General features: G+C 47.1%; 1 protein-coding gene across 1 annotated transcript; it reads right to left on the bottom strand.

The window, feature by feature from the left end:
* On the bottom strand, positions 1-15,593 carry LOC111847872 (protein yippee-like 2). The gene is made up of 5 exons (XM_072701796.1): positions 15,373-15,593; positions 8,676-8,907; positions 6,414-6,457; positions 3,120-3,228; positions 1-1,864 (listed from the first exon to the last, which is right to left on the bottom strand). The coding sequence occupies exons 2-5, from the start codon at positions 8,790-8,792 to the stop codon at positions 1,775-1,777; spliced, it is 360 nt and encodes a 119-aa protein (XP_072557897.1). The 5' UTR covers positions 8,793-8,907; positions 15,373-15,593; the 3' UTR covers positions 1-1,774.
* Positions 15,594-16,268: the final 675 nt, after the last annotated feature.

Raw genomic sequence — 16,268 nt, 5'->3', positions numbered from 1 at the left:
TGAAGGTGTAATGAAAGAGGTTATTTTTCTTTATTTGTATTTATGAGCAGACATAAACGTGGTCGTCAGTGTGGATATCAGGCTTACGGCCCGAGTGTGAGATACAGCGGGACGGGAGGCAGGAAGCAGGTGGCCATGCCGCCGTCGGGCTGGTAAAATGAGGATTTTATTGGTAAAGTCTCAGTACATCTTCATCGCCTTCCCTCCACTGTTACAAAAAGACACTAAAATCGAAACATTTTCAAATGGTATAAAAGTAGCAAATACAAGAATGTGGGGCATCGCTGTCTGAGAGACCCTTTGCGAACGGAGGAAGGGACTCAAGACAGAAAGCATAACACACGCTAAAATAACAATAAATAAATACATACAGAATGTGGCTATTTACACTGTGTAATAATTCATAATACAATGCTCATCTTCATAGTGAATATACATATATTGGATGCCAGTCATTTACAAGAGCGAACGATGCAATATGTCACAGAGATATGGCTACCCCCAGAGGCTTTCAGCCAATCACAACCCTCTATTTTGCAAATTTCGCCAAAATTACTGCATGATTTTTTTTTTTCTGCAAACAGGTGGGTTCTTTGGTGGTGCTGGGGCTTCTTAACAGCCTCTGATTGGTCGCCTCTACTGTAAGTCAACTGACATGACAGCCAGTAGATTATACATCCCAAACAGCAGGCTGGTCCATCACCATTTTAACATTAAAAAAAAAAAAAAAAAAAGGCGGAGAGGCAGTGGAGCCAGTTTCTTACGTAAACACAGAACGCCCCAGCCCTGGCCCCTGACATGCCAGAACGTTCTGCAGGACCCCGCGGACAGCATGAGCAGCATCGCTGCTAGGATAGCGAATGAGAGAAGGCGCTAGCGCCAGCGCCCTCTCTCTCCGCCCCCCCCCCCCCCCCACCTCACGGTTCTGCATGAAATGCCACACGTCCACAGGAAGTCGACCTCCAGCAGGAAATATAGATGTGACAGGCGGCTGGCGATTGGAGGGGGGAGGCGGAATCGCCACAGGAGCATCCAGAGGCAGTAACAAACTACATAAACAAACTACATAAACGTGGGGCGATAAGCGAACCCAGCTGAAGGGAGTCAGGCAGTTTGGTGGGCTGCAGATACCAAACAGGGCCATCCTCAGACAAGGACGACTGCCCAGTGACACTCTGTCCTCGTATCGGTCTACGCTGAGTGACAGCTTTGGGGAGTCTGTCCCAGGAGTGCGACTGGCGTTCTCATAACAGCGGACAGAGCTCTCCTCAACAATGGCCAGAACGGACTGAGTGTCATAGCTGTGTCCCGCTTGTGACTACGAGGGATTCTACGCCATCGCTGCCAAGGTAGCTGGTGGGTACAAATAAAAAAATATAAATCGCCTCAATCTGTCTCTTTAGCCTGAGGTAGGCCCAGAAATTGCAAGCAACTTTCTGGTGCTCCAGCAGTTCCTGTGCCTCACCTTGATGTGGCGATGCAGGTCTTCAGGGTGCATTTAAAACCTGCGCCGATGTGTAGGGCAAGCATGCGGCTGCGTGTGAGCATGTCGGGGGGGGGGATGGGTCACCTTGCATGTGCAGACACATACGATCCGAGTAATCCGGACGGCCTATGATGTTGCCATCACCGGCCCCTCCTTCCCAGGGGTCTGTAGGTCGCAGGGGGCCAGGCGACGGATGCTACACCAGACCTGCACCTACAGACCCAACCACGCATGCAAAAAAATCTCTGAAGCCTCCCCTCACCCCCACCCTTCCAGACCTCCAGCATCTCAGTCCCAGCCGTTGTCCTTGATCATGTGGGCCAGCTCGATGATGAACTTCCCCTCCTTGTATTTCTGACTGCTCTCGAAAGCGTGCTCCTGCAGACAGGAACATATGACACAAATCCATCACATGCGAAAAGATCAGTCAGTGCAAAACCCCGGTAAAAGGCCGAAACACGACAGGCCCCAAGTTTGCACGTCTCCCACACTAAGACCTGCAGCACAGGAGCAAATTTCAGTCGCGCTTCGCATAGAGGAATCCATCAATAAACAACTCATCTGCTACCGCATGTGTAAGGAAGACAGTTAACCTGCCTGTTTGGCAAATAAAAGCGTCGGAACTTTTTATAGAGTGCATAGGCTCATCTTTCTAGCACCATAAATGGAACGCGGCATGATGTGACGCCACTGCAATTCACAGCTGATATAAACTAGAACTTCACCAGGTCAGCGGCTCTGGCACCCTGACAATGGCCACGCTGGAGATATTAAAAGCCTGCGCAGATGGCAATGCCATCTATAATCCTCAATGAAAGGCATGTTAGACAAGATCTAAGCTTGCCAGCTCACTGCCTCAGTTCTTCTACAGACGTTTGTTTGCAAGTCTAACAAATACTATAATAAAGTTGAAGCAATATGTATGGCTTGAAATTGATACATTTTAATGTTCATCCACAAGTTCTTTGAACCAGGAATTAAGCCAGAGGTGGATAGTTGAGGTCCAGAAAATAAAAACCCAGACCAAGATTTAGTTTCAAATCAACCAGTTGAGTATAAAGAGTCACAGTCACAGAGTACTCAGCTGGTTGGTTGAAACGAAATCTCGGTCTGGGTTTTTACTATCTGGACCGATATTATCTGCCTCTGGGTAAAGCTGGCGTTTCATTCAGGCCACTGTGGAAGGTGTATGCGTGCTGGCAGAGATACGGGTTTTAAGCACTGCATGAGACAGCGTTAGTGTCATACCTAGTGGGTTAAACCATGACTGACCGCACTTTAAGTTCCTACTTACAACACATCTCAGATAGGAGTCTGATACGTAGTTAATCTGATCCCCTATGAATATCACACTAATATTAAACATAAGACATTTTAGGATGATCTCCTTCCATCTCCTGGAGCTCTGGGGAGTGATGCAGCCTACAGCTTGTGTTTTAGCCCTTTTCTTCCCATCGATGTACCCGGAAGTACAAGTAAGGCCTGAGCAGAACAGGCAAGCTTCCATGCATTCAGGTCATAAATGTGAACCGACGCACGGATCCGACGACATGCGACTCCCTTACTGCACCGTGACCGGAGGGCCGGAGGAAATGCCACACTCGTCCCCAGTCCCGCCAGCGTGGCCACTCACATATTTCCAGCCCAGTGTGGTTTTGCAGTTCTCGCAGTAGATGTCGGCGACGGCGTGAAGGCCCGTCAGCAGCACCCGCTCCTCTGCCGGACCGCAGCCAACGTTGACCCTGCAGAAGCAAGGAGACACAGAGGGCGTGATGGAGACGGGGGACGGGGGGGGGCATCGTCAGCCGAAGCCGGCGCCACCTTCGCACTCTCCTTCCCGTCCACCAGCCTGTCAGAATACTTACATTCAAATTCTAAACTATGAAGTTTACTCAATGAACCCATTCTGTCACGGATATCCATCACATCCCCACTTCTCCGATCATTGTATTTATCCATTTTAAATTTGCACACTATTACAATGCTGCATGTCACTACAGGATCTGAATCAACAATGGATCCAAGTCAAACAGTTTAATACTTTCTCACGGTTAAGTAATAAAAGACTTTAGACCATTTGCCAAACCTGCACCATTACCAATTATAGAAAGTTAAGGCCCATCTCATGTATTTACATATTTTTTTATAAAATGGCTGATTACTTTTGTCTGTATTGATGTTGGTAGAGCCCCTCGCAGGAATTGGACCTCTATATGTTTTTTGTATTCGGATTGCTTTCAGTTAAAGTTGCTTTTGAATGTGCTTTTCAAATCGCCAAGTGATGAGACAGTGATTTAAAATTTTTTATCACATCACACCAGTCTTATCCTCCCTTCATTGGTTACCAGTTAAGTCTCGGATTGACTATAAAATACTGCTGTTAACCTATAAAGCACTGAATGGCCTTGCACCAGACTACCTTAATAATCTGCTGACCACATACAATCCCCCACGCTTGCTTCGATCTCAAGGTGCGGGATATCTGTTAGTACCTAGGGTAGAAAGATCTACGGCAGGCTGCAGAGCTTTCTCCTATAGAGCTCCTCAGCTGTGGAACGGTCTTCCACCGGATGTGCGGGTTTCAGGCTCACTTTCAATATTCAAGTCTAGACTAAAAACACACCTGTTTAGTTTAGCTTATAGGGACACTAGTTCTAGCTCTAGCTAGCTTCTCACTCCCAGTTAAACCTATAGTGTGAGGTGTAGAGCTGGGTGGGGATCGGTGCCATTGGCTTTGGATAAACTGAGTTGACAGTGCTGTCACTCTAGCTTCACAATCGCTTGTGGGATTGGAGTGCTGACATTTCAGGGACTCCCCATGCCTGCATTCCCACCTGCCTGTCCCTCCTACTTATGCTGCCATAGCCATAACTTTTTTTCCATCTAACTTTTAGCATTGCCTATAGTCTCCCTTACTTTGACTAATTGCATTTATTTCCACCACCTTCTCCTGGGGGGTGCTGCCTGGAGCCCTCAATCGATCAAGATGTCCAGCACACCCTGCAACATGTGACGTCGCCACTATCAATGACGTCCATGCATCCAGCTCGCCGTTCTGCCTGTGTCATCTTCCTTGTATGACCCGCTCCCTGCCTTCTGGCTGCCTGGCGATTGGAGGGAGTGGTGGCACCGGCTTGTCATCTCCCCCCTGCTCCCCGTTTGTGTCTCAGATTTAACTGTATTTGACTCTCCCTGCCGGCCCCTGGAGGATGGGCTCCCCCTTTGAGTCTGGTCCCTCCCAAGGTTTCTTCCTTCTAGGGAGTTTTTCCTTGCCACTGTCACCTATGGCTTACTCACTGGGGGCTTTGTGTGGGGATGCTGTAAAGCGCTTTGGGACAATGTCATGTTGTGATAATGCGCTATACAAAAATAAATTTGTTGTTGTTGATTTGATTTGATTATTGTGGCCTAGCTATCCAATCAGCTCTTGGCGGAGAGGGTCTCAAGTTGAGGGCATCTTCCCTGAAGTTCTGCATTGTGACACAACCAGACATTTTTTTCTCATCCAGACCAATGAAATAAGATTTTCACAGACTAAGACATGTCACATGGCGCACCTAAAAAACATCATATAGTTTCCATTTAAGTGTCTAAATTATTAATATCTCAAATAGGAATTAAAGATGTTTGTTTTTTGCATTTGTGCTTAGTATAAATATTAACTGTGGTTGCGCCATCTAACATTTCAAGCTTATTTCAAAGCACAAATGCTTATTCACCTGAAGAAATGTCCTTAATATCAAGTTTATACATTGTTTTAAAAACTAGAGATTTATCACATTACAGCATTTTCATGGTTTTTTCATGGGTTGTACCAACTGACAGGGAAAATGCAAGTCTAACCATGAGCTGAAAATGACACTCTCAGTATTTGAGTTGGATCTAGTGCCTTTTTCACTGCACTATGAAGATCGCTTGGGGGTTTCTTTATGACGTTATATCCAGTCCACTGTTTTCTAAAACAACTTTTAAATAAAAGCCCACTCTTCCTAGTTGTGCCGCCTGACATTTGAAGTAATGTAAATTTGCAGTTGTTCCATTATTTTAATGGTTTTAAAACCACAGTGTTTTGCGACTTGAGTATAAAGGTTCTAGGCATAGCCACCAATTTTAATAGTCTTCTTACTCTGCTCATTTCTTCATATGGTTGCACTACCTGATATTTTTGAATTTTGAGATAAAAAAAAAAAACGTTTTGACATTTTTCTATGTATTGAAAATATTTCCAAATTAAAACAGGTTTCATACAATAATGTTAGGCAGGCTAATTATTAAAAGGACACAAAAATCCTCACATCATGATACATCTCTCCATCACTGGTTCCAGTGCTATATCCAATACAACTAGGCCAGCTCTCTTTAGAACACCCTAAGCAGCCCAAAATGCAGTGAACATAAAATCCATATGCACTGCTAATGAACATACTAGATACACTCATCACTGGGGTGGCTCAAGGCTGCGAAAGTATCCGCAAACCAGACTCAGGGAGGAAGAATCATCAGCTGACGCATGTCTGTGTTTACACTGCCGTCAGTGATGGGAGGCCAGTGATGGGAGGCCAGTGATGGGAGGCCAGTGATGGGAGGCCAGTGATGGGAGGCCAGTGATGGGAGGCCAGTGATGGGAGGCCAGTGATGGGAGGCCAGTGATGGGAGGCCAGGCGTCTCCCAACACCCTTTCATTCCATCCTCAATCCGACCCACTTTCCCCAAACCACCGCGCCCAGAAAACTGCCCGCTTCGTGGACAAACCGGGCTTCAAATCATAGCAGCATTTGATATTTATGGCCGATAGATATGGCCGTTTAGCCTAGAGATCACTGGGACGAGAGGTGCAAACAGAGGTCGGGCTTTGGGATAAGCCGTAATCTTGGGATGAGAGCCGACGGCACTGCAGGAGGAGGAAGAGGAGGAGGAGGGTACTTACACGGAGTTGAAGAGATAAGCCCGGCCTTGGCTGCCTTGGAAGGACTGAAAGAGGGGATAAAAGTCATGTGAGATTGTAGACTGTGGAACAGCATAATAAATGCCCCCCCAGCTTTTACAGACATCGATCTTTAAGCACAAAAAAAGAACGAACCTTTTATATCCCAATTATATTGCAGTGACCTCCAGCCATCACCTAATAATGCTGTAAGAAAATCCACAAGCCTCTCATCCTCAGAGCGGAACAATCAAACGTATGGATCGGATGCTATTCTCAGCTCCCTAATGTGCAGGCTTGCGTTCCCCACCCGCTTCCCGCTCGATTTCGGCAGGCTCCTCATTTCCAATATGTTTGCGCGGCAGAGCTCACGCCGCCCCCCCCCCGCGCGCTGACCGCTCATCCATCCGCACGACATCTGCCGGTCAAACGGGCACCCTTCAACCGCGAGCCATTCTCCACGTAGGACGGTGGCAGATGGGACTGCGGGAGGCATACGGGGGGCAAAGGCATCCCTCTGAAACAGATGGTGTGGGAGCCATGGGCATCGTATGGGGGGGGGGGGGGGGGGAACCTGCTGGTGCTTAAAATTGGCCAGGTCTCCACATTTTGATTATTTCAGGAGGCTGCCCGGTCATTTGGGTGAATATCTCTGGGCTGCTATGAGAATCCAAACATCAATTGGGGGGGAGGGGGGGGGGGGGGGGGGTTTCATATTTTGCATTGTGATTCTGCTACCGACAACAAATCCTGCATCCTCAAGTGAGGATGTCATACACAAGGTGAAATATTTGTATTAAATATTTCAACAGATACAATGCAGGGCAACAACCTGCTACCAAACCACCATTATCCAGCTGTATCCACGTTAGTACTGATGTTCTACAATCTGAACAAAACTGAACAACTGCACAATGAGGGCACCTTAAGACAAACGTTTGCATGGTTGAAAAGCTTCTCATTTCTGCATGGGTCAGAGCAACCCTTCCCCTGAATGAGCTGCGATTCATATCCATTCCTGAAGCTTTAGACGCATTTCCTGCAGCGCAGAGCGTGACCGATCAAGTTTTTTTTTTTTTTTTTCCTTCTCCCCCATTTTTATAGCTGACAGAAGGAAAACAGGATCGAGCATGCGAGGGCTGGCTGGGGGTGTGTGAAAGGCGGGGGGGGGGGGGGGCTTGTCCAAGGGTTTTTATGGAAACTTGTGATGACTCATAGAGCACTTTTTGGACTTGGGTATGACCTTTGATGGATGCATTCTGAATGAGCCTGGACACAAACGCAGTGCGCAGTGTTTTCAGCAAACCTTCCCAGCAGAGGTGCTTCTAACGGGCTCCGCCGACCCGCTGCAGCACAGGTGCAGTCAGGGACCCATAAATAGTGGCGCAGGGTCACGTGCTCGGCCCCCCAGCACGGCCTTCTCCCGCCCCACTGGACGGTACGAGAGCAGATTCCTGCCTGATGCAGTGTGAGGCATGTCAGAGTGCAGAAGCGGGCAGGTGCTGTGGCCAAGCACACAGGTTCACCACACACACCCACTGGAATAGATTCACTGCGTGAGGCATGATGAGCCAGCACCTCGCACGGGGCCCCGCAGCATCTCTGCAGGGCAGCGGCTGCGCAGGCTTGCAGTCCCACTGCAGCACAGGTGCTCTCTGACCAGTTATATGCTATCTGATCACTTCGCAGTCGCATACGGAGCTGCGTTTTGGATCACATGAACTCCCACGGCGGATTTTCAGCACAATCTTCACCTGTCATTCCTACAGTAACACGAGAGGCGGCCTCTCTCAGCCCAGGCCGGGGCGCCGAGGGTCACTGCACCCATCAGCCTCGTCAGACACCGGACTGTGATCCAGAATCAGAACCAGCTTTATTCTCCATCTACAGCCCGAGTGCAAGGAATTTGTTTGGGCGTAATTGGTCACATCACAGTAGAATACATCACAAAACAACATAAGAGGAATAACAGAGCAATGAGCAAATCAGCAGGATCTTATTGGACAATCATGACTTCTGGCTTAAGCTGACCCAGCTAACTGAAGTCCTACTTTGTGGAACACCTGCCCCCCCCCCAGTCTCATGTAAACAGCAGACTCAAACACAGGGGGCTGACGACACTACAAAGGGAAGCTGATCCCTCATTCCTGGCTGATTATTGGACACTCAGCCTGTCCTTTGTACTAGTGGTGGAATAATACAAATATGGACAACACATGGGGGCGGGGGAGGGGGGGGGGGGGGGCCGGACCTGGCAGGTGTTACCTTGGAGATGAGCTCGTCGTGGTTGGCCAGGTGGGCGCGGCAGTGGATGCAGCTGTAGGTGCGATGGCAGCTGGGCAGGTAGGCCTGGAAGGTCTTGGAGCGCGTCATAGTAACCATGGGCGGGCTGGGGGGGCGGTGCAGGAAGGGGCTGCCGGCCCAGGACGGCTCGCAGGGGAAGCACCGCAGCACACAGGTGAGGGCCGTGGTGGGCGTGGGGGGGGGAGGCGGGCACCTGGACACAGGTAGAGGCACAGCTCGTTAACCGGGGGGGGGGCTTGATTAATGCTCAGCACACGGGACACCATCAGAGCAGCACATCGAAGTACAGCTAGAGATTCTGGGCCCCCCACCAAACTGTCACCCTGCCCCCCCGGTAAATTTTGCAGTATAGCTTGGGGCCCCTATAAAGCGCTAGGCCCCAGAGGACAGCGGGGGGGGGGGGCATGTTGACAGAGGCACCATGGAAGTTCAGGGCACCTTCATCAGGCCTGATGCTCGCGGTAAATAGCAGCACCTCCATCCCCAAATTCCACTCTGACCAACAGCAGGCGGGCAGGACAAGGGCCGTACTTAGTTACACTAAGTCCTCTGTAGCACGGGCACGACGGTAGGCGAGTGGGGGCGCAGGTCAGAGGGCCCGATTAACAGCAGCTATGTGGCCTGAGAGGTGGCCTTGTTCTGGTCGGGATGGAAAGCTGGCCAGCGACATGGATCCCCACAGCTTACAGGAGCCAAGCACACACACTTAGACGACAAAAAAAAAAAAAAAGCACACAAAAACATACATTTTCATGACCGGCGGGCATGAGTGCACATTATTTCCAGACCTGGTTAATGGCATGAGATCACAGGGTAAGGGAGACTTGGAAAGCCAGACTGGAAAGGTGGAGGGGAGCGGATATATAGGGAGGATCCTGCTTAGAGGGGTGCACTTTTAACAGCGAAATGCCGGGAAGGTTTGTATTTCCATTCCCATCAAAATTTAACAAAGCGTAACAAAACAGAAGAGTGCGACATGCCAATCTGGATGCTAATCTGAGTCGGACTCGTTACAGCTAAACTAGGTTAACCCCACGGCTATTTGGTTTTTTTGGTAACATGACATCACCGCCTTGCAGGCAAAGTCCCGGTCCAGGTTCCTGACTGCAATGGAAAAACAAACAAAGTCAGGCTGTCTTGTCCTCGTGTGGCCTCATTCTGCCCTGGCACAGCAGCGGAGAGAAATGGCAAAAATGTCAGACTGTGCCAAGTCGAAGGAGCCATATTAGAAGGTGATTAAACTTTGCGGGTTTGATTGTTATCAGATGTGCAATCCTAGACGAACAAAACCTGCTTCTTCAAAAGCAAAACAGGGAGTTTAAGACAATGTGTTTAAGACTATCCTGTTTTGGGATATAAATCAGCAGCACTGTCTTGTGAGAAACAAAAAATAGTCTTCCTCACTGGAAACATACAGGCGTGCGTTTCCCAAAATCTCCTGTTAGCGACTCACATAGTTGGACTGCTTCAGTTTCATGGTTCCAACGAGGTAAGATGCCAACATAGTTGGAGACCATGCTTTTGGGAAATGCTCCTCAGATCTGAGGGCCAGTTCTATCCATGTTCTCCAGATCTAATTCGTCAGTCGCCTAAGTGTTAAAACAGTGACCATTCACTGACACAGACCCTATGTACAGATGTTCAGGAATGACGTGTACCTTACACGCACTTTCCACCAAAAGGGAACCTAAAAAAATAATTTAAAATTTCATCATGTTCCATGAAGTTCAGAGCCCAAGAGGACGGAAAAGGATCCAAACACAACGTTATTAACGTCACGCTCCAAGCAGAAGGTCAGCGCCAAGGTGAGGATGAAGGCCTCTGGTGCCGATGGAAAGATTACAAATAGCTGAGGTCGAGCAAACCCAGGACGGTCCCACGGGGGGAGTCCGGTTTGCAGAACTTCAGCTTCCAATCTATTTGTGGCTCTCAGAACAATCACTGCCGGCACGAGTCCTAATGCGGCTCGAAAGCCTTTTGCCCTCCGCAGCCCTCGGCCCGCGAGCTGCCTGCCCAGCACAGGGGCAGGACCCCTGGCGGCGATTGCTTTATGTCGCCAATGTATAGCCTGGGTCCAAAATAGTAGCAATAAAGGCCAAATTGACATCCCCAAGACGACCGAGCCGCCTGGCATCAGGATGACGCGTGTGCCAGCATGAACACAAACCGGCCGCGGCTCTCAAAGCTGCTCGCCAGCTTGCAGGAGCCCATTTCAATTCAAACTGCCTCTTTCGGTCCTAATCGCAGGCCAATCAGCTGCTCAGAAGCACCGATTAATGTCTGACTCAGTCCTGGTGCTGATAGCAGGAAGAGAAAAAAAACGAAGGGTGGCACATCCCTTTCTGGCAATATCTGCAGACACAGCTGGGCTATAGAGAGAGCATTCTTTCCAGGAAGACAGAAACAAAAGCGCAGCATCTCATCAGGACCCTGTTTTCCTGGGCTAATTGTACGTTACATCCAAGTGCTGACAGCCGGCTCTGCAGGCCCAGAGGCACAGCGGGCTACACGCAACATACACTCGATCCCAAACCGAGTACGTCGACGGCAGAAGACAAAGGCCACTGCAATTCACCATTATGGCCCAACCACGTCCATCAAACAAATTTTTAGACAGGTAGATGATACATTAGATATAATAAAACCAATTGAGAGGTGTAAAATCTTTAAACATCTAACAAATCGGGTGGGCAGTGTGTATACAGGTTTATGGGATAAACTTTAGGTCAGCTGTTCAAACCCAGGTGTGAGGACTCTTCAGCCAATCAGTCTTCTAATTAGTAATCTAATGCGGGAGCTGCAGCGAAATCCCACACAACCAATGGCCCTTTCTGGATTAAATCGGCCACCCCTGATTTACAGGAAATTTATAACCATTTATAAGATCAATATACATGCAGATTTCTAGTGCCTGATCGGTTGCTATAATACATTCAGCCAAATTTGGTGAAATTCACCAATAAACAGGGGTGTCACTTCTGATAGACCCTGCAAACGAAGGTAAAGCAAAAGCTGTATATCTCCTTATTCTTACACAGATAGACTAAGCAACCCAGTCTAATCACAACCTTTGTTATGCAACAGGAATGTTGCTGACAACAGCAGTCAGGACAAAGAACAATTGTGTCGTCTCCTAACCAGCGCTGTCCTACATAGCAAAGGAACTATGTAACACAATGCTAATGCTCAAGCATTTTCAGCATTGATATTACGTCAAGTCACAGTAAAAAAAAGCCAGGCTACAATACAAAATGCCCTTATGTTACAGCAGACATTTCTACAAAAGGAATCATTCACATTCTCTTTGTTCCTTTCACCATCAAAACCTCTTCTAAAGATCTAGCAACCCTACAGAGGACTGTTCAAGCGAAACATAAATTGAGACCCTTTGAGATATTTCAATAAACTAAAATAAAATGAGACAAAATATATAAACACACAATTTCATCCAAAATATCAAAGAGCACATAATGGCAAACTAGAGGGGCCACATTTTGTTGCATTCTTTAAGGGAAAAATGACTGAAGGAGAAGATTGCTAGATAATTTATATCTATGTGACAATTTTAAGGCCATGAAAGAGCTACTCATAGTGATTATGCAAGCACAGCTATTCTGAGCTGCAAATAACAGCCCCCCCACCTAGAGGGCAGCCCTGAACAGCCACAGCGTGAGCGGGGAACGGCGTGCGTCAAGAGGGCTCAGCACGTGCGTAGATGGACCGGGCTGCATGCAGGTCAGCGTGTCGGCGCCCAGACTTCACAGATGGGCAGCTTGGCTGCTGGGCCGGCCCAACCCATTCAGCGCGAGAGATGCAGGAACCAAACGCTGTCAAATGGCATCCCACCAGAGCACAGTAAAGTTAATGTCCCCATCATCCAATCAGATTTTAGAACTCTGATTTATCACTTGGCGAAAGCAGGACTTTAAACATCAAATAAAAATTTAAAGCAACCATAAGACAGAACATCTGGTAAGCAGAAAAGGTGTTTGGGGAAAAAAGATACACGGGAAAAAGGCTAAGTACTGAAAAGTATGTAGGTTTAAGATAGAAATACAGCAGAAATTCTCCTCTATTCCTCTAATCCACCATTTCTCAAACTGGTACTTGTGTCCCCCAAACAGCCCACATTTTTGCTCCCTACCAGCTCTTGGTAGGACTGGCAGGAAGCAAAAACATTGGCCCAACTGGGGGTCCCTGAAGACCATCTGAGAAACATTGCTCTAGTCTAAGGAATATACTGGAAGGCTTTTCCCCTTGCAACATTTCCAAACCCCAATTAGTGCTACAGCCGCATAGTTGATGGCATCTCTTGGCTGCACCTCCTGCTGAACAGTCAGACACCTGCAAGATGCACACTGGCTGCACTGCAAGATACAGAGGCCCGCAGTCAGTACAGCAAGTAACAGGCCCAACGAACTGCACCTTAATGTGTTTATGTCTGGCCCCCAAATGGAAGGAGCATTTTCAGCATTGATATTACGTAAATTTGCCGTTCGACAAATCTTATGACAGGGGTGGGCAATCTTATCTGCAAAGGGCCGGTGTGTATGCAGGTTTTTGGGAAAACCTGCAGGTCAGCTGTTGAAACCCAGGTGTGAGGACTCCTCAGTCAATCAGTCCACTAATTAGTAATCTAATTATGGAGTTGCAGCAAAAACCTGCACACACCGGCCCTTTGCGGATAAGATTGGCCACCCCTGTCTTATGATGATTAAACACTATTCCCTATTTTTTTTGGGGGGGGGGTTACAATTCTACCTGAATTTCACAACTTAATTCACAGTAAACAACCAAACAGTCTTGACTAAGTCCAATACCCTGGCATCCACTAATCCCAGTCGGGCTCTTGAGGGGCCTGGACCACAGGTCACAAAGTTGGGGTACCCCCTCGAAGCAATGCCAGTCCATCACAGAACACACACACTATGGGCAATATCTAGAGCAGGGGTCTCCAGCTCCGGTCCTGGAGAGCTACTATCCAGTCGGTTTTCAATCCTCCCTGGCTTCTGATGAGGCACTCTAGTTCTCAGGTAAATACCAGGAGCAGGTGTGGCTCATCAGAAGCCAACCTACAGACACCGATTAAGCCAAGTGCATGTGTTTGGGCTACAGCAGGGGTGGCCAATCTTATCTGCAAAGGGCCGGTGTGTGTGCCGGTTTTCGCTGCAACTCCATAATTAGATTACTAATTAGAGGACTGATTGGCTGAGGAGCCCTCACACCTGGGTTTGAACAGCTGACCTGCAGGTTTTCCCAAAAACCGGCATACACACCGGCCCTTTGCGGATAAGATTGGCCACCCCTGGGCTACAGTCAGAAAGCAAAACATGCAGAGGAAACCAACATAACATAAGAGAGAGAACGTGAAAACTGCACACGCACAAAGCGGACGCAGAGCTCAGACCCCCAAACACAGAGGCCCCTATAAAAAGCGTTTTTACAAAGTTTTCTGAGCGGCCTAAAACCCGGTTTTTTATACACGCAAAATAATGTCTAAAAGTGCTGAAGGCCTACTCTCTACTGAAGACTTGGTTATCTAGAATCCCGCAGTCCTTTGTATGGTTAAAAAACACTACGGGGACGCCTTTTGTCGAAAAGCCAAATCCTTAACAAGCAATTACAAGCAGTACGTACTGCTGCCGCTGTAATTAGTTGCAAAAGTAAAGTTCTTTCTCAACACTTAATATACGACTGATACATGCGTTTGTACAAATGCCGCTAAATTTATATTTCATGTTGCGCGTATAAACGGTTTTAGAGGACAGAAATAAATGTCGAAACAGGAAGATAAAACATCTCATGCGTTTCAAGTTATTGTGGGATTGAAGAGCAATTGTGACACGTGCGCACGCACAATGAGAAGGGAATACTGCGTTACTACAGTGGAACAGTATACCTTACAATTAGTTATTACCGAAAAAATATCAGAAACTGAGGATGGAACACTTCAGGTATATTGGAGTTAAAGCAGCGTATAACCAAACAGATTTGTTCCAACTAGATGTATCCTCAGCCAAATGAAAGCTGACAATCGTTTGCCGAGTGCAAACACTGCTACAATTAGATAAAAATGTAACCTAAAAATAAAATTCGGACATATATATATATATATATAGCAAATACGACTTAAAAACGTCACACTGAAATTATTTTAATTAAACATGGCGCAACTACGCAAAAACAATGCATGCTGTCCAACTAGTACTGACAACTGAGAGGCGATCGCTCATTATAACACTGTTCATGCGAATGTTATTAACACATGCAATCAAAAGCTCTTACGTGCTGTTACGACTCTGTCTAAGTTATCGATCACTGGCACGCGGCCCCCGCCGCAGCTACTGTGCTGGATGCGTTGCAAACTGTACGGCACTGGTGCAGGATACGCCACTGTAACTTCAGGAACAGTATGTGATTTAAAAAGGAAAGAAAAAAAACATGCGCAACCAGCGCTGCAGATCTCGGCATCCCTGTACGCATCACAAAACAGCACTGCCACCTTCAACAAAACTGCCACAGCAACCTTTACTGGGGGGAGGGTGTCACAAAATTATTAAAATAGTCAGAAGAAGCGCCCATAAACTTTTATCCAAAACGTTCCAATAAGTGCAATGGCTGAGATCAGCCACGTCAGACATAAATCATAAAAAATTACCTCTGAATTCAAGACAACAACAGCTGTAGACGTTGCTCTCCCTCGCCGTTATGCGGCGCAAACCCCTTGCATTGCCTACGTATATAACTGCCTGTTTATTTTATTCAATCTTCAATCGGACGCGCAGCTCCCCGCACACACCGCACTAACTGGCGCAAGTACAACAACTCGCTAAAGCGCTGACGGCGCCGTAGAAATGACAGCTGCATCCACCAATAATCGCATCGATAAAGCATGGCAACATAGCGCTTATTGGCTCGGGGTACATATCGCTAACCAATAACCGTCCGCACTGTAACGTATTAGGGACTGCTGCGCGTTGTATCAGCAGCTGCGTTATTTTGTCGGGAACCGCAACTGCGGCTGAGCGGTTAATCGTATTGCGGAGAGTGGTTTGTGGCATTTCCCAGTTATTCACAATGTTCAGTGACTGGTTAATATACTTAAAACAATGATACTCGAGGTGAATATGACAGATATTTTAAATTCATGATCTCCATTCAAAGTTTACCACAAATAAAAAATAAAAATTAAGTAGATTTGTAATGAGAATATATATATGTGTGTGTGTGTGTATATATATATATATATATATAATTACTAATTTTACTCAGTGAAACGTTTCGTCTGTCGTGTTATGTGCTTCGTCCATTAGCAAGAATAAGTGTTAATGGCGACATCTGGCGGATTTGTTGCAGGCAACTCAAAATTCCACGATCAGTTATTTTGCATAATTTTTTACATTTAAAAATGCAATATGGAGACAAATTATCTATGTATCATCTATGCATTGCAATACTCAAATGACTTAACTGGCAAAACGAATTATTGAAACTTTTAGGTGTGTTTGTTTTCAAATTTTACTTTTTATTATGCAGTGTAAGTGTGCATACATA

The sequence above is a fragment of the Paramormyrops kingsleyae genome, chromosome 18 (assembly GCF_048594095.1).
Source record: "Paramormyrops kingsleyae isolate MSU_618 chromosome 18, PKINGS_0.4, whole genome shotgun sequence".
Taxonomy (NCBI): Eukaryota; Metazoa; Chordata; class Actinopteri; order Osteoglossiformes; family Mormyridae; genus Paramormyrops; species Paramormyrops kingsleyae.
Note: the sequence above shows the minus strand (reverse complement) of the source record. Positions and strands in the feature narration are given on the sequence as shown.